At 46.0% G+C, this 18,375-nt stretch overlaps 1 protein-coding gene across 6 annotated transcripts in view; it reads left to right on the forward strand.

Annotated features, from left to right (window-relative positions):
• The window catches only part of cherp (calcium homeostasis endoplasmic reticulum protein), a 33,129-nt gene that overhangs the window by 7,225 nt on the left and 7,529 nt on the right, over window positions 1–18,375 (forward strand). For all 6 annotated transcript variants that reach the window (XM_023953924.2, XM_078945469.1, XM_023953923.2 and 3 more), the window contains 7 exons: window positions 960–1,129; window positions 1,321–1,458; window positions 1,533–1,684; window positions 2,053–2,164; window positions 15,455–15,544; window positions 16,625–16,817; window positions 17,595–17,752. In XM_023953924.2, the coding sequence (XP_023809692.1) occupies window positions 960–1,129; window positions 1,321–1,458; window positions 1,533–1,684; window positions 2,053–2,164; window positions 15,455–15,544; window positions 16,625–16,817; window positions 17,595–17,752 (1,013 nt within the window). The remainder of the gene's footprint in view (window positions 1–959; window positions 1,130–1,320; window positions 1,459–1,532; window positions 1,685–2,052; window positions 2,165–15,454; window positions 15,545–16,624; window positions 16,818–17,594; window positions 17,753–18,375) is intronic.

Genomic DNA, 18,375 nt, shown 5'->3' on the forward strand with positions numbered 1-18,375 from the left:
AAAAAGGTATCAGAGCAAATTATTCTGACAAATAGAATAACTGAGTACCAGTTGTTTATTTCTCTAGAAGTCTATGGCTGTGTCTGAATTCCCACCCTAACCGCTAACTACCAAACAACTATGTAGTCTCCTGGATTTTATAAGCAGTTTGGACACCACGCTCATTACTATTTTACAGGAATTATGTCTTCACAAAATGATAGTCGAATCAATATATGACGACTTTGAATCCACTGTGATAATGATAATATTGATAGTTTATAAAAAAAATACATTTGAACGCTTTTTTTTTAACCAAAATTGTTCAAACGCAATGCATTGTGGTCTGTATTCACTAGATTTAGTGAGCATCAATGCACACTGGTTTTTTGCAGAGACTTCTGGGAAATTTCTTGGGAACTCTATTTTAGAATTGTAGATTGGGACAGCTCTAGAAAATGGTGAACGCGCTACTACAGCCTATGAGATTTGGGCTTCCTTCAAACTGTGGGGTTCTTACTGTGGTGGTGGGGGGGTCACTCCTTCCAGTTCTCACATACAGTCAATGGTTAGAACCCATCCACCTTCATCTCCATCAGTGGGCTGGAGGTTCTGAAGTTCTGTTCCCTCCAGCTGCTGCAGTTGAAGTTCCAACCCGGTCTGTGACCAGCGGCTCTGGACATTAGCGTCTCGCCTCATCTTGACAGATCACTGACTGCTTCTGCTCACGTTTCCGACATGATGACTGTATCAGACTTGGACCGGGCTAAACCGCGCTGCGCTCAGAACTGTGCATGTCTTCAGGTGCAGTGGCAGATTGCCATCCACCTGCCGTGTCCGTCATCATTTGGGCGGGGCAGCTTCAGCGCTGTACCTGTGATCAAAGACCCCACCTCCCCCCTCCCCCACCCAGTTAGGTGTGCAGTCACCTGCAGAGAGCGTTAGCACCTCAACCGCTGTCTTCCATTTGCTGTCTTTAGATGCCTTCAACCCAGGAGCCAAGGATGTGGTTGACCTCCCCCCTCCCGCGCTGCAAATGGTGGTTCCACCTCAGATTCCTCCCCCAGCTGCACAACCCATTGAGGAGCTCATCCAACAGAGCCAGTGGAACCTGCAGCAGCAGGAGCAGCACCTGCACACACTCAGACAGGTATGACTTCACAGAGATGGTCAGACGTTTTTTAGTCCATGCTCTTGGAGCTGGTGGAGTGGGATTACTACAACCCTGCTGTGAGGCTGATTAGACCAGCTGACTAAGATCAGCTCTTCAGGATTTATTCCCATGTATGTGTAGAAGGTGGAGGATGTGCAGCTGATGTTTCTGCTTTTGTTATCTCGTAGGAGCAGATGTCTGCTGCCATCGCTCTGGCCATGGAGCAGCAGAACCAGAAGCTGCTGGTGGAAACTCAGCTAGACATTACAGAGTTGGACAACTTACTGCAACCCATCATCGACACCTGCACCAAGGACGCCATCTCTGTAAGGCAGAGCGCCGGAGGTGTAGCTGCAGCCTGCAGGAACTCTGTCTCACTGTTGCCTTTGTTTTGTTTCAGGCTGGTAAGAACTGGATGTTCAACAACGCCAAGACTCCGCAGCACTGTGAGCTGATGGCATCACACCTCTGCAACCGCATCACTGCTGACAGTGCGCACTTTGAGCTCCGCCTACACCTGATCTACCTGACCAATGATGTGCTTCATCACTGGTAAGCAAACCCATTGCTCCTTGAAGGTTGTCATTCAGTTTGATGGGGAGTGCTCTGAATCTGCAACTTCCATGCTGGTCAGCATCTCCTAACCCACTAAAAAATGGTAAACGGTGTCTTCTTGTATAGCTCTGTCCTTGCTTTACTGGAAGGCCCAAAGTGCTTTACAGTTACAGTCCCATTCACACACACAATCACACGCTGAACACTGGCACCAACCTTCCACATGAGGCAAGGTGGTTGGTTCTGTGTCTTGGCGATTCGCGTGGGCAAGTCGGGAATGGCCCTATATGTCCATACAGGTGCAGTGGTCCCACTGCGTGGTCCTGTTGCTGTTGGAAAATGAATGGTGTAAATGTCGTCTACAGCCAGCGGAAGCAGCAGAAGGATCTGTTGGCGGCATTGCAGAAGGTTGTGGTTCCCATCTACTGCACCAGCTTCCTGGCTGTGGAGGAGGAGAAGCAGCAAAAGATCACCAGAGTAAGCAGCTCAGAGGACCGTTCATTACACCTCTTTCTATAAAGTGCCATATTTTCCGACTACAGCGGTCACTAGATTGTAAGGCACACCATCAAGGAATGATCTTTTTTTTTTTTACTTGTGTCGTTTATAAGGTGCATTAAGAAAGACAAGAGTCAGGGTTAAGTTCGTCAATTAGTCAGACCCAATTAACTGTGTTTACAATAACTCTAGAAGTTGTTTGAATCACGTTAGCAACCGTTAGATGCGTTAGCCACATTAGCATATTGACAATACCTGTAAAGAAGAACAGCCCAGGCCAACTCCCAAACTAGTTAGTGACCAGACAACAAATACAGTCTGACACCGCTACATGTCATTAGCCTATTTACAGGAGCACCCAACCGTGTTTGCATTCCGTACATAGAAACTCACTGACATTTTGACAGAGCGCCGTGTACCGCTCAGAATCACTGCAACATCAGTAAACATAACCGGAATTAGGGCTGCACGATATGAGGAAAACTTGCGATATGCGATATTGGTAATTAATATTGCGATAACGATATAAATTGCGGTATATAAACAAATAGTAAAAAAAAAAAACATCATTTCCATTTCACTGCAACAGTTTAAAAATTATACTCCAAATGACCCTTGTCGACGTAGGAGGCAAACATCAAACATAAAAGGGCTCATCTGATTGATCAAAAACGTAAACGGGTCCTTCTGATTGGTTAAATGCATAAAGGGATTTATTTCATTTGTTCAATATTTCAAGCTGCCATGAGTTTGTTTTAGCACATTTAAGGTAATCATTTATTGCGATTTTTGCCGTCTTTTGCGGTATGCATATTGCACAGCTTGATTTCGCGATAACGATAAATTTGCGGTATATTGTGCAGGCCTAACCGGAATGAATCCATATGTTCTGTGAGTTCTGTGTTATAAGGCGCACTGTCATTTTCTGGGAACCAAACTCAGCCGTGTAGTGCAGAAAATGCGATAGTTTCTTACATTCACATGTGTCAGTGATGCATAAAACTCAGATGAAATGCCAAAGAACCAATCCTCTTTAAGGTCTTTGGACCAGCTGTCCACAGCATTAATCAATGCTGAAAGGCACTGAATGTTGTCTGTTAAGGAAATCAGAAATATAAATGATGTTCTACCAACACGCGGGACAATCCTCTGCTCCTCCAAACTTCCAACCATTAACGAGGCTTTCTTGGCCAGATCCTTTTGGAAAGAGATTTGAAGTCTCTTTGAGGTTTAAACAAGCGGGTGTAGGATTGTTGTTTGAATTGTATTGATAGAGGTTCTGGGATCCGGGCAGAGTCCTGGAAGAGTTGCAGTCATGCAGTGGTAATCTGAGACTTTAGGCCCCTCTTTCTGTTGGTGGAGGCTTCTCTCTGACTCATCTCTGTGAGTCTTATTTCTGTGACTCTCATCTCTGTGACTCTCATCTCTGTGACTCTTATCTCTCTGACTCATCTCTGTGACTCATCTCTTTGACTCATCTCTCTGGCTCTCATCTCTCTGACTCATCTCTCTGGCTCTCATCTCTCTGGCTCTCATCTCTGTGACTCTCATCTCTCTGGCTCTCATCTCTTTGGCTCTCATCTCTTTGGCTCTCATCTCTTTGGCTCTCATCTCTGTGACTCTCATCTCTTTGACTCATCTCTGTGACTCTCATCTCTTTGACTCATCTCTGTGACTCTCATCTCTGTGACTCTCATCTCTCTGACTCTCATCTCTCTGACTCTCATCTCTCTGACTCATCTGTCTGACTCATCTTTGTGACTCTCATCTCTCTGACTCATCGCTCTGGCTCTCATCTCTGTGACTCTCATCTCTGTGACTCTCATCTCTCTGACTCTCATCTCTCTGACTCATCTCTGTGACTCTCATCTCTCTGACTCATCTCTCTGGCTCTCATCACTTTGACTCTCATCTCTGTGACTCTCATCTCTGTGACTCTCATCTCTGTGACTCTCATCTCTGTGACTCTCATCTCTATGACTCTCATCTCTGTGACTCTCATCACTGTGATTCTCATCACTGTGACTCTCATCTCTCTGACTCATCTCTGTGACTCTCGTGACTCTCATCTCTCTGACTCATCTCTGTGACTCTCATCTCTCTGACTCTCATCTCTCTGACTCATCTCTGTGACTCTCATCTCTCTGACTCATCTCTCTGGCTCTCATCACTTTGACTCTCATCTCTGTGACTCTCATCTCTGTAACTCTTATCTCTCTGACTCATCTCTGTGACTCTTATCTCTCTGACTCATCTCTGTGACTCTCATCTCTGTGACTCATCTCTGTGACTCTCATCTCTGTGACTCTCATCTCTGTGACTCTTATCTCTGTGACTCTTATCTCTGTGACTCTCATCTCTGTGACTCTCATCTCTGTGACTCTCATCTCTCTGACTCTCATCTCTCTGACTCTCATCTCTCTGACTCATCTCTGTGACTCTCATCTCTGTGACTGTCATCTCTGTGACTCTCATCTCTCTGACTCATCGCTCTGGCTCTCATCTCTGTGACTCTCATCTCTGTGACTCTCATCTCTCTGACTCTCATCTCTCTGACTCATCTCTGTGACTCTCATCTCTGTGACTCATCTCTCTGACTCTCATCACTTTGACTCTCATCTCTGTGACTCTCATCTCTCTGACTCTCATCTCTCTGACTCATCTCTGTGACTCTCATCTCTGTGACTGTCATCTCTGTGACTCTCATCTCTCTGACTCATCGCTCTGGCTCTCATCTCTGTGACTCTCATCTCTGTGACTCTCATCTCTGTGACTCTCATCTCTGTGACTCTCATCTCTGTGACTCTCATCTCTCTGACTCATCGCTCTGGCTCTCATCTCTGTGACTCTCATCTCTGTGACTCTCATCTCTCTGACTCATCTCTGTGACTCTCATCTCTCTGACTCATCTCTCTGGCTCTCATCACTTTGACTCTCATCTCTGTGACTCTCATCTCTGTGACTCTCATCTCTGTGACTCTCATCTCTGTGACTCTCATCTCTGTGACTCTCATCTCTCTGACTCTCATCTCTCTGACTCATCTCTCTGGCTCTCATCACTTTGACTCTTATCTCTCTGACTCATCTCTGTGACTCTCATCTCTGTGACTCTCATCTCTGTGACTCTCATCTCTGTGACTCTCATCTCTATGACTCTCATCTCTGTGACTCTCATCACTGTGATTCTCATCACTGTGACTCTCATCTCTCTGACTCATCTCTGTGACTCTCGTGACTCTCATCTCTCTGACTCATCTCTGTGACTCTCATCTCTCTGACTCTCATCTCTCTGACTCATCTCTGTGACTCTCATCTCTCTGACTCATCTCTCTGGCTCTCATCACTTTGACTCTCATCTCTGTGACTCTCATCTCTGTGACTCTTATCTCTCTGACTCATCTCTGTGACTCTTATCTCTCTGACTCATCTCTGTGACTCTCATCTCTCTGACTCATCTCTGTGACTCATCTCTGTGACTCTCATCTCTGTGACTCTTATCTCTGTGACTCTCATCTCTGTGACTCTCATCTCTCTGACTCTCATCTCTCTGACTCTCATCTCTCTGACTCATCTCTGTGACTCTCATCTCTGTGACTGTCATCTCTGTGACTCTCATCTCTCTGACTCATCGCTCTGGCTCTCATCTCTGTGACTCTCATCTCTGTGACTCTCATCTCTCTGACTCTCATCTCTCTGACTCATCTCTGTGACTCTCATCTCTGTGACTCATCTCTCTGACTCTCATCACTTTGACTCTCATCTCTGTGACTCTCATCTCTCTGACTCTCATCTCTCTGACTCATCTCTGTGACTCTCATCTCTGTGACTGTCATCTCTGTGACTCTCATCTCTCTGACTCATCGCTCTGGCTCTCATCTCTGTGACTCTCATCTCTGTGACTCTCATCTCTGTGACTCTCATCTCTGTGACTGTCATCTCTGTGACTCTCATCTCTCTGACTCATCGCTCTGGCTCTCATCTCTGTGACTCTCATCTCTGTGACTCTCATCTCTCTGACTCTCATCTCTCTGACTCATCTCTGTGACTCTCATCTCTCTGACTCATCTCTCTGGCTCTCATCACTTTGACTCTCATCTCTGTGACTCTCATCTCTTTGACTCTCATCTCTGTGACTCTCATCTCTCTGACTCTCATCTCTCTGACTCTCATCTCTGTGACTCATCTCTGTGACTCTCATCTCTGTGACTCTCATCTCTGTGACTCTCATCTCTCTGACTCATCTCTGTGACTCTTATCTCTGTGACTGTCATCTCTGTGACTCTCATCTCTGTGACTGTCATCTCTGTGACTCTCATCTCTCTGACTCATCTCTCTGGCTCTCATCACTTTGACTCTCATCTCTCTGACTCATCTCTGTGACTCATCTCTGTGACTCATCTCTGTGACTCTCATCTCTGTGACTCTTATCTCTGTGACTCTCATCTCTGTGACTCTCATCTCTGTGACTCTCATCTCTGTGACTCTCATCTCTGTGACTCTCATCTCTGTGACTCTCATCTCTGTGACTCTCATCTCTGTGACTCTCATCTCTGTGACTCTCATCTCTGTGACTCTCATCTCTCTGACTCTCATCTCTCTGACTCATCTCTCTGGCTCTCATCACTTTGACTCTTATCTCTCTGACTCATCTCTGTGACTCTCATCTCTCTGACTCTCATCTCTCTGACTCATCTCTGTGACTCTCATCTCTCTGACTCATCTCTCTGGCTCTCATCACTTTGACTCTCATCACTTTGACTCTCATCTCTGTGACTCTCATCTCTGTGACTCTTATCTCTCTGACTCATCTCTGTGACTCTTATCTCTCTGACTCATCTCTGTGACTCTCATCTCTCTGACTCATCTCTGTGACTCATCTCTGTGACTCTCATCTCTGTGACTCTTATCTCTGTGACTCTCATCTCTGTGACTCTCATCTCTGTGACTCTCATCTCTCTGACTCATCTCTCTGACTCTCATCTCTCTGACTCATCTCTGTGACTCTCATCTCTGTGACTGTCATCTCTGTGACTCTCATCTCTCTGACTCATCGCTCTGGCTCTCATCTCTGTGACTCTCATCTCTGTGACTCTCATCTCTCTGACTCTCATCTCTCTGACTCATCTCTGTGACTCTCATCTCTGTGACTCATCTCTCTGACTCTCATCACTTTGACTCTCATCTCTGTGACTCTCATCTCTCTGACTCTCATCTCTCTGACTCATCTCTGTGACTCTCATCTCTGTGACTGTCATCTCTGTGACTCTCATCTCTCTGACTCATCGCTCTGGCTCTCATCTCTGTGACTCTCATCTCTGTGACTCTCATCTCTGTGACTCTCATCTCTGTGACTGTCATCTCTGTGACTCTCATCTCTCTGACTCATCGCTCTGGCTCTCATCTCTGTGACTCTCATCTCTGTGACTCTCATCTCTCTGACTCTCATCTCTCTGACTCATCTCTGTGACTCTCATCTCTCTGACTCATCTCTCTGGCTCTCATCACTTTGACTCTCATCTCTGTGACTCTCATCTCTTTGACTCTCATCTCTGTGACTCTCATCTCTCTGACTCTCATCTCTCTGACTCTCATCTCTGTGACTCATCTCTGTGACTCTCATCTCTGTGACTCTCATCTCTGTGACTCTCATCTCTCTGACTCATCTCTGTGACTCTTATCTCTGTGACTGTCATCTCTGTGACTCTCATCTCTGTGACTGTCATCTCTGTGACTCTCATCTCTCTGACTCATCTCTCTGGCTCTCATCTCTGTGACTCTCATCTCTGTGACTCTCATCTCTGTGACTCATCTCTGTGACTCATCTCTGTGACTCATCTCTGTGACTCTCATCTCTGTGACTCTTATCTCTGTGACTCTCATCTCTGTGACTCTCATCTCTGTGACTCTCATCTCTGTGACTCTCATCTCTGTGACTCTCATCTCTGTGACTCTCATCTCTGTGACTCTCATCTCTGTGACTCTCATCTCTGTGACTCTCATCTCTCTGACTCTCATCTCTCTGACTCATCTCTCTGGCTCTCATCACTTTGACTCTTATCTCTCTGACTCATCTCTGTGACTCTCATCTCTCTGACTCGTCTCTGTGACTCTCATCTCTGTGACTCTTATCTCTGTGACTCTCATCTCTGTGACTCTCATCTCTGTGACTCTCATCTCTGTGACTCTCATCTCTCTGGCTCTCATCACTTTGACTCTTATCTCTCTGACTCATCTCTGTGACTCTCATCTCTCTGACTCGTCTCTGTGACTCTCATCTCTGTGACTCTTATCTCTGTGACTCTCATCTCTGTGACTCTCATCTCTGTGACTCTCATCTCTGTGACTCTCATCTCTCTGACTCATCTCTGTGACTCTCATCTCTGTGACTCTCATCTCTCTGACTCATCTCTCTGACTCATCTCTCTGGCTCTCATCACTTTGACTCTCATCTCTCTGACTCTCATCTCTGTGACTGTCATCTCTGTGACTCTCATCTCTCTGACTCATCTCTCTGGCTCTCATCACTTTGACTCTCATCTCTCTGACTCTCATCTCTGTGACTCTCATCTCTGTGACTCTCATCTCTGTGACTCTCATCTCTATGACTCTCATCTCTGTGACTCTCATCTCTGTGACTCATCTCTGTGACTCTCATCTCTGTGACTCTCATCTCTGTGACTCTCATCTCTGTGACTCTCATCTCTGTGACTCTCATCACTGTGACTCTCATCTCTCTGACTCATCTCTGTGACTCTCGTGACTCTCATCTCTCTGACTCATCTCTGTGACTCTCATCTCTCTGACTCTCATCTCTCTGACTCATCTCTGTGACTCTCATCTCTCTGACTCATCTCTCTGGCTCTCATCACTTTGACTCTCATCTCTGTGACTCTCATCTCTGTGACTCTCATCTCTCTGACTCATCTCTCTGACTCTCATCACTTTGACTCTCATCTCTGTGACTCTCATCTCTCTGACTCTCATCTCTCTGACTCATCTCTGTGACTCTCATCTCTGTGACTGTCATCTCTGTGACTCTCATCTCTCTGACTCATCGCTCTGGCTCTCATCTCTGTGACTCTCATCTCTGTGACTCTCATCTCTCTGACTCTCATCTCTCTGACTCATCTCTGTGACTCTCATCTCTCTGACTCATCTCTCTGGCTCTCATCACTTTGACTCTCATCTCTGTGACTCTCATCTCTTTGACTCTCATCTCTGTGACTCTCATCTCTCTGACTCTCATCTCTCTGACTCTCATCTCTGTGACTCATCTCTGTGACTCTCATCTCTGTGACTCTCATCTCTGTGACTCTCATCTCTCTGACTCATCTCTGGGACTCTTATCTCTGTGACTGTCATCTCTGTGACTCTCATCTCTGTGACTGTCATCTCTGTGACTCTCATCTCTCTGACTCATCTCTCTGGCTCTCATCACTTTGACTCTCATCTCTCTGACTCATCTCTGTGACTCATCTCTGTGACTCATCTCTGTGACTCATCTCTGTGACTCTCATCTCTGTGACTCTTATCTCTGTGACTCTCATCTCTGTGACTCTCATCTCTGTGACTCTCATCTCTGTGACTCTCATCTCTGTGACTCTCATCTCTGTGACTCTCATCTCTCTGACTCTCATCTCTCTGGCTCTCATCACTTTGACTCTTATCTCTCTGACTCATCTCTGTGACTCTCATCTCTCTGACTCGTCTCTGTGACTCTCATCTCTGTGACTCTTATCTCTGTGACTCTCATCTCTGTGACTCTCATCACTTTGACTCTCATCTCTGTGACTCTCATCTCTGTGACTCTCATCTCTCTGACTCATCTCTGTGACTGTCATCTCTGTGACTCTCATCTCTCTGACTCATCTCTCTGGCTCTCATCACTTTGACTCTCATCTCTCTGACTCTCATCTCTGTGACTCTCATCTCTGTGACTCTCATCTCTGTGACTCTCATCTCTATGACTCTCATCTCTGTGACTCTCATCACTGTGATTCTCATCACTGTGACTCTCATCTCTCTGACTCATCTCTGTGACTCTCATCTCTGTGACTCATCTCTGTGACTCATCTCTGTGACTCTCATCTCTGTGACTCTCATCTCTGTGACTCTCATCTCTGTGACTCTCATCTCTATGACTCTCATCTCTGTGACTCTCATCACTGTGATTCTCATCACTGTGACTCTCATCTCTCTGACTCATCTCTGTGACTCTCGTGACTCTCATCTCTCTGACTCTCATCTCTGTGACTCTCATCTCTCTGACTCATCTCTGTGACTCTCATCTCTGTGACTCTCATCACTTTGACTCTCATCTCTCTGACTCTCATCACTTTGACTCTCATGTCTCTGACTCTCATCTCTGTGACTCTCATCTCTGTGACTCTCATCTCTATGACTCTCATCTTTGTGACTCTCATCTCTGTGACTCATCTCTGTGACTCTCATCTCTGTGACTCTCATCTCTGTGACTCTCATCTCTGTGACTCTCATCTCTGTGACTCTCATCACTGTGACTCTCATCTCTCTGACTCATCTCTGTGACTCTCGTGACTCTCATCTCTCTGACTCATCTCTGTGACTCTCATCTCTCTGACTCTCATCTCTCTGACTCATCTCTGTGACTCTCATCTCTCTGACTCATCTCTCTGGCTCTCATCACTTTGACTCTCATCTCTGTGACTCTCATCTCTGTGACTCTCATCTCTCTGACTCATCTCTCTGACTCTCATCACTTTGACTCTCATCTCTGTGACTCTCATCTCTCTGACTCTCATCTCTCTGACTCATCTCTGTGACTCTCATCTCTGTGACTGTCATCTCTGTGACTCTCATCTCTCTGACTCATCGCTCTGGCTCTCATCTCTGTGACTCTCATCTCTGTGACTCTCATCTCTGTGACTCTCATCTCTCTGACTCTCATCTCTCTGACTCATCTCTGTGACTCTCATCTCTCTGACTCATCTCTCTGGCTCTCATCACTTTGACTCTCATCTCTGTGACTCTCATCTCTCTGACTCTCATCTCTCTGACTCTTATCTCTCTGACTCATCTCTGTGACTCTCATCTCTGTGACTCATCTCTGTGACTCTCATCTCTGTGACTCTCATCTCTTTGACTCTCATCTCTCTGACTCATCTCTGTGACTCTTATCTCTGTGACTGTCATCTCTGTGACTCTCATCTCTCTGACTCATCTCTCTGGCTCTCATCACTTTGACTCTCATCTCTCTGACTCATCTCTGTGACTCATCTCTGTGACTCATCTCTGTGACTCATCTCTGTGACTCTCATCTCTGTGACTCTTATCTCTGTGACTCTCATCTCTGTGACTCTCATCTCTGTGACTCTCATCTCTGTGACTCTCATCTCTGTGACTCTCATCTCTCTGACTCTCATCTCTCTGACTCTCATCTCTCTGACTCATCTCTCTGGCTCTCATCACTTTGACTCTTATCTCTCTGACTCATCTCTGTGACTCTCATCTCTCTGACTCGTCTCTGTGACTCTCATCTCTGTGACTCTTATCTCTGTGACTCTCATCTCTGTGACTCTTATCTCTGTGACTCTCATCTCTGTGACTCTCATCTCTGTGACTCTCATCTCTGTGACTCTCATCTCTCTGACTCATCTCTGTGACTCTCATCTCTGTGACTCTCATCTCTGTGACTCTCATCTCTCTGACTCATCTCTCTGGCTCTCATCACTTTGACTCTCATCTCTCTGACTCTCATCTCTGTGACTCTCATCACTGTGATTCTCATCACTGTGACTCTCATCTCTCTGACTCATCTCTGTGACTCTCATCTCTGTGACTCATCTCTGTGACTCTCATCTCTGTGACTCATCTCTGTGACTCTCATCTCTGTGACTCATCTCTGTGACTCTCATCTCTGTGACTCATCTCTGTGACTCTCATCTCTGTGACTCTCATCTCTGTGACTGTCATCTCTGTGACTCTCATCTCTATGACTCTCATCTCTGTGACTCTCATCACTGTGATTCTCATCACTGTGACTCTCATCTCTCTAACTCATCTCTGTGACTCTCGTGACTCTCATCTCTCTGACTCTCATCTCTGTGACTCTCATCTCTCTGACTCATCTCTGTGACTCTCATCTCTGTGACTCTCATCACTTTGACTCTCATCTCTCTGACTTTCATCACTTTGACTCTCATGTCTCTGACTCTCATCTCTGTGACTCTCATCTCTGTGACTCTCATCTCTATGACTCTCATCTCTGTGACTCTCATCTCTGTGACTCATCTCTGTGACTCTCATCTCTGTGACTCTCATCTCTGTGACTCTCATCTCTGTGACTCTCATCTCTGTGATTCTCATCACTGTGACTCTCATCTCTCTGACTCATCTCTGTGACTCTCGTGACTCTCATCTCTCTGACTCATCTCTGTGACTCTCATCTCTCTGACTCTCATCTCTCTGACTCATCTCTGTGACTCTCATCTCTCTGACTCATCTCTCTGGCTCTCATCACTTTGACTCTCATCTCTGTGACTCTCATCTCTGTGACTCTCATCTCTCTGACTCATCTCTCTGACTCTCATCACTTTGACTCTCATCTCTCTGACTCTCATCACTTTGACTCTCATGTCTCTGACTCTCATCTCTGTGACTCTCATCTCTGTGACTCTCATCTCTATGACTCTCATCTCTGTGACTCATTACTGTGACTGTCATCACTGTGACTCTCATCTCTCTGACTCATCTCTATGACTCTCATCTCTGTGACTCATCACTGTGATTGTCATCACTGTGACTGTCATCTCTGTGACTCTCATCTCTCTGACTCATCTCTCTGGCTCTCATCACTTTGACTCTCATCTCTGTGACTCTCATCTCTCTGACTCTTATCTCTCTGACTCATCTCTGTGACTCTCATCTCTGTGACTCATCTCTGTGACTCTCATCTCTGTGACTCTCATCTCTTTGACTCTCATCTCTCTGACTCATCTCTGTGACTCTTATCTCTGTGACTGTCATCTCTGTGACTGTCATCTCTCTGACTCATCTCTCTGGCTCTCATCACTTTGACTCTCATCTCTCTGACTCATCTCTGTGACTCATCTCTGTGACTCATCTCTGTGACTCTCATCTCTGTGACTCTCATCTCTGTGACTCTCATCTCTGTGACTCTCATCTCTGTGACTCTCATCTCTGTGACTCTCATCTCTGTGACTCTCATCTCTGTGACTCTCATCTCTGTGACTCTCATCTCTCTGACTCTCATCTCTCTGACTCATCTCTCTGGCTCTCATCACTTTGACTCTCATCTCTCTGACTCATCTCTGTGACTCATCTCTGTGACTCTCATCTCTGTGACTCTCATCTCTGTGACTCTCATCTCTGTGACTCTCATCTCTGTGACTCTCATCTCTGTGACTCTCATCTCTGTGACTCTCATCTCTCTGACTCTCATCTCTCTGACTCTCATCTCTCTGACTCATCTCTCTGGCTCTCATCACTTTGACTCTCATCTCTGTGACTCTTATCTCTCTGACTCATCTCTGTGACTCTCATCTCTCTGACTCGTCTCTGTGACTCTCATCTCTGTGACTCTTATCTCTGTGACTCTCATCTCTGTGACTCTCATCTCTGTGACTCTCATCTCTCTGACTCATCTCTGTGACTCTCATCTCTGTGACTGTCATCTCTGTGACTCTCATCTCTCTGACTCATCTCTCTGGCTCTCATCACTTTGACTCTCATCTCTCTGACTCTCATCTCTGTGACTGTCATCTCTGTGACTCTCATCTCTCTGACTCATCTCTCTGGCTCTCATCACTTTGACTCTCATCTCTCTGACTCTCATCTCTGTGACTCTCATCTCTGTGACTCTCATCTCTGTGACTCTCATCTCTGTGACTCTCATCTCTATGACTCTCATCTCTGTGACTCTCATCACTGTGATTCTCATCACTGTGACTCTCATCTCTCTGACTCATCTCTGTGACTCTCATCTCTGTGACTCATCTCTGTGACTCTCATCTCTGTGACTCATCTCTGTGACTCTCATCTCTGTGACTCTCATCTCTGTGACTCTCATCTCTGTGACTCTCATCTCTGTGACTCTCATCTCTATGACTCTCATCTCTGTGACTCTCATCACTGTGATTCTCATCACTGTGACTCTCATCTCTCTGACTCATCTCTGTGACTCTCGTGACTCTCATCTCTCTGACTCATCTCTGTGACTGTCATCTCTGTGACTGTCATCTCTGTGACTGTCATCTCTGTGACTGTCATCTCTGTGACTCTCATCTCTGTGACTCTCATCTCTCTGACTCATCTCTGTGACTCTCATCTCTGTGACTCTCATCACTTTGACTCTCATCTCTCTGACTCTCATCACTTTGACTCTCATGTCTCTGACTCTCATGTCTCTGACTCTCATCTCTGTGACTCTCATCTCTGTGACTCTCATCTCTGTGACTCTCATCTCTGTGACTCTCATCTCTGTGACTCATCTCTGTGACTCTCATCTCTGTGACTCTCATCTCTGTGACTCTCATCTCTGTGACTCTCATCTCTGTGACTCTCATCTCTGTGACTCTCATCACTGTGATTCTCATCACTGTGACTCTCATCACTCTGACTCATCTCTGTGACTCTCGTGACTCTCATCTCTCTGACTCATCTCTGTGACTCTCATCTCTGTGACTCTCATCTCTGTGACTGTCATCTCTGTGACTGTCATCTCTGTGACTCTCATCTCTCTGACTCATCTCTGTGACTCTCATCTCTCTGACTCATCTCTGTGACTCTCATCACTTTGACTCTCATGTCTCTGACTCTCATCTCTGTGACTCTCATCTCTGTGACTCTCATCTCTATGACTCTCATCTCTGTGACTCATTACTGTGATTGTCATCACTGTGACTCTCATCTCTCTGACTCATCTCTATGACTCTCATCTCTGTGACTCATCACTGTGATTGTCATCACTGTGACTCTCATCTCTCTGACTCATCGCTCTGGCTCTCATCTCTGTGACTCTCATCTCTGTGACTCTCATCTCTGTGACCCTCATCTCTGTGACTCTCATCTCTGTGACTCTCATCTCTTTGACTCTCATCTCTGTGACTCTCATCTCTATGACTCTCATCTCTGTGACTCATCACTGTGATTGTCATCACTGTGACTCTCATCTCTCTGACTCATCTCTGTGACTCTCATCTCTGTGACTCTCATCTCTGTGACTCTCATCTCTCTGACTCATCTCTGTGACTCTCATCTCTGACTCTCCAGCTGTTGCAGTTGTGGGAGAAAAATGGCTACTTTGATGAGGAGACCATTCAGCAGCTCCAGAATCCAGCTTTGGGTCTTGGACAGTACCAGGTCAGTGGCGCTGCATTGATTGGTCCTAAAGGCAGTTTTTGTTTCTGTGACCTAATGATTCATAAAAATAGTTGTGACAGTAAGTAACTGTTAACGTTTATGATTTAGGAATGTCCATCATTCATTATCTGTGAGAAGAAGATAAAATAATCCAGAAAGTCACAGTGTTTGATTTTTAATTAAAGGATTTGCTGATATGTTGGATCAACACTATTTGATCAATAACAAAAGTTCCTCTCAATACTTAGTTGTCATTGACAGAGGTGGGATGTTTTCTGGAGGTCCTCATGAGGTTTTCACAAACTGCTATTTTGGTCCATTTTTTCCATGCAGATTTTCTAAACAGCTGTGATGTTTTAGGGCTGTTGCTGGCAAACAGACTTTCAACTCATTCCAAAGGTTCTCCATGGGCTTGAGATCTGGAGCCACTCCTTTGTTACCATGGTGATGTCTGGAATCATCGTCATGCTGAAAAATCACAAAGACATGTTTCCTTCCCAATGCTCTCTCTGATGGAAGTTTTTGTCCAAACTCTCACCGTACATGGTCCCATCCATCCCTCCACTTATACCGATCAGTTGTCCTGCTCCCTTTTGTACAAAAACAGCCCCAAAGCATGATGTTTCCACCCCCATGCTTGTGCTTCACAGCAGGTTTAGTGCTTTTTGGATGCAACTTAGCATTCTTTCTCCTCCAAACACAAAATGTTGTGTTTTTACCAAAAAGTTTCTTTTTGGTTTCTCCTGATCACATGACACTTACCCAATCCTCTTCTGGATCAGCTCAGCCTTTTTTGATCAATTACTTTATAAAAATCCTACAATGGGATTTCCCGGAACCCCCCCTCATCTGTGTAGGTGGGACATCTTACACATTTGACGGCTAACCGAATCCTTTTCTTCCCCCTCTGTAGATTCTGGTGAATTGAGTTTAGGTGAAGATGAAAAGGGTGGACCAGGTTAAATTGATCTAGCTTAATATTAACCAGTTCAAAGTGAAGTAAATCAGGTTAAGTTGGGGTATGTTCTGGTAACCGTGGTGACGTGGCTGTAGACTAACACTCTGCTTGTCTGCCCCCAGGCATCTCTGATCACTGAGTACGCTGCTGTGGTGCAGCCCATCCAGCTGGCCTTCCAGCAGCAGATCCAGACCCTAAAGTCCCAACATGAGGAGTTTGTTTCCAGCTTGAAGCAGCAGCCTCCACCTTCGGCTGTAGGTCAGCTGGCTGCTCCAGCTGAATCAGAGAAACCTCCACCCATGACCCCTCATGACGGTGAGACTCGCACAAGCCAGCCTTTGCAGCCTTCCATGACCTTCTGAGGATGTGCTGGATGGTTTCTGGGGCTGACCTCTCTTGATCATGTTAACCACTGCTTTCAGCACAACATGCTCCTTAAAAAGACCTGGAGATGTTCAGAGCCGGGGGGGGGGCTCTGACATCAGAATGACGTGGTGGTGAGAGGACGGTTGAAGCAGTTCTTCAGCGATTCTCTGGGATTATTAAGAGGGGAACATAAAAACCTCATCCATCCATCTTCTAAACCCGTTTTGTCCCTTTCGGGGTCACAGGGCTGCTGGAGCCTATCTTGGGGACATCATCCTGGACAGGTCGTCAGTCTGTCGCAGGGCCATGCAAATTCACAGTAACCTATGAACCTATGAAGCATGTTTTTGGACGGTGGGAGGAAGCCGGAGAAAACCCACGCATGCACGGGGAGAACATGCTAACTCCATACAGAAAGGCCCCCCATTGGTGTTCTGGTTCAGGTCCCCCAGCCGGGACTTGAACCAGGGGCCTTCTTGCATAGGTGCTAAGCACTGCGCCGCTGTGCAACCCTAATTGGAATATAATACGTTACAAACTGATAGAGAATGCCTTTGTTCATTCTATCACATCAGTAACTTACAAGGTGGTGTCAAAAATCAATACATCTGAGTACAAATGTCTGTCATGTCTGTCTTTAAAGTTGTCCAATAGAGTTTTTTTCCCATCAGATGTTTCAGGTTGGACTGATGTTTCTCTAATGGATCTTGTGATTGCTGTCTTCAGGAGATGGAAAGCCTCCCATGTCTGGGCCTCCTCCAGGAGACTTTGAACCTCCAAGACCTCAGGACTCAAGCAGCTCTGCGGGACCCTCAGACATCCCACCCAACAAGCCCGGCTGGTTTGATCCACAGCACATCGGGCCTTGGAACCCCAACCAGCCGGTACATGTTCTCCAGCAGTCCCATTGTGATCATCTAAAAACTTTTAAAAACTTTTAGCTTATTAGGAACTTCATGTTTTTATGAAGCTCATTAGAAAACGGTTGCATGTCAACCCTATGACCGTCGGAGCTGAAATGATTTAAGTGAAGATTTAGATCACATAACACTGAACCGGCTCTGCAGAAAGTGAACCTTTCATTGGAAAGTTAGGAACTGATTTAACCCCTTAAGCAGGGCTCCAGACTGCGACCAATTGCTCGCATTTTGCGACCAAAATTTGAGAGTGTGCGACTGAATTTTACATCCAGTCGCACATGTGCGACCAGTAAATTTGCCTCCCCCACCCTACGTATTTTTTTATACATTAAATGTGGAGGGGGCACGTCAATGATCAATGAAATAATCAATGAGACGCGAGCCCACACGCACGCAGGCAGACACACACACTCGCGCACATGCTCATGAAACGCGAGCACACACTCTCGCGTGATGCCCGTCTGTGAGGCGGCCACTGCGTGTGAGAAGAATAAGTCACTGTAAGTGGCTAAAATATGTGGAGGGGCGGGGCCTAGAGATATTTGCGCGCGCGTAAACATCTGTGGGAAGGAAACGGAGACAAATAT

The sequence above is a fragment of the Oryzias latipes genome, chromosome 4, assembly GCF_053564925.1.
Source record: "Oryzias latipes strain Hd-rR chromosome 4, Olatipes_Hd-rR_3.1".
In the NCBI taxonomy this organism is placed as follows: domain Eukaryota; kingdom Metazoa; phylum Chordata; class Actinopteri; order Beloniformes; family Adrianichthyidae; genus Oryzias; species Oryzias latipes.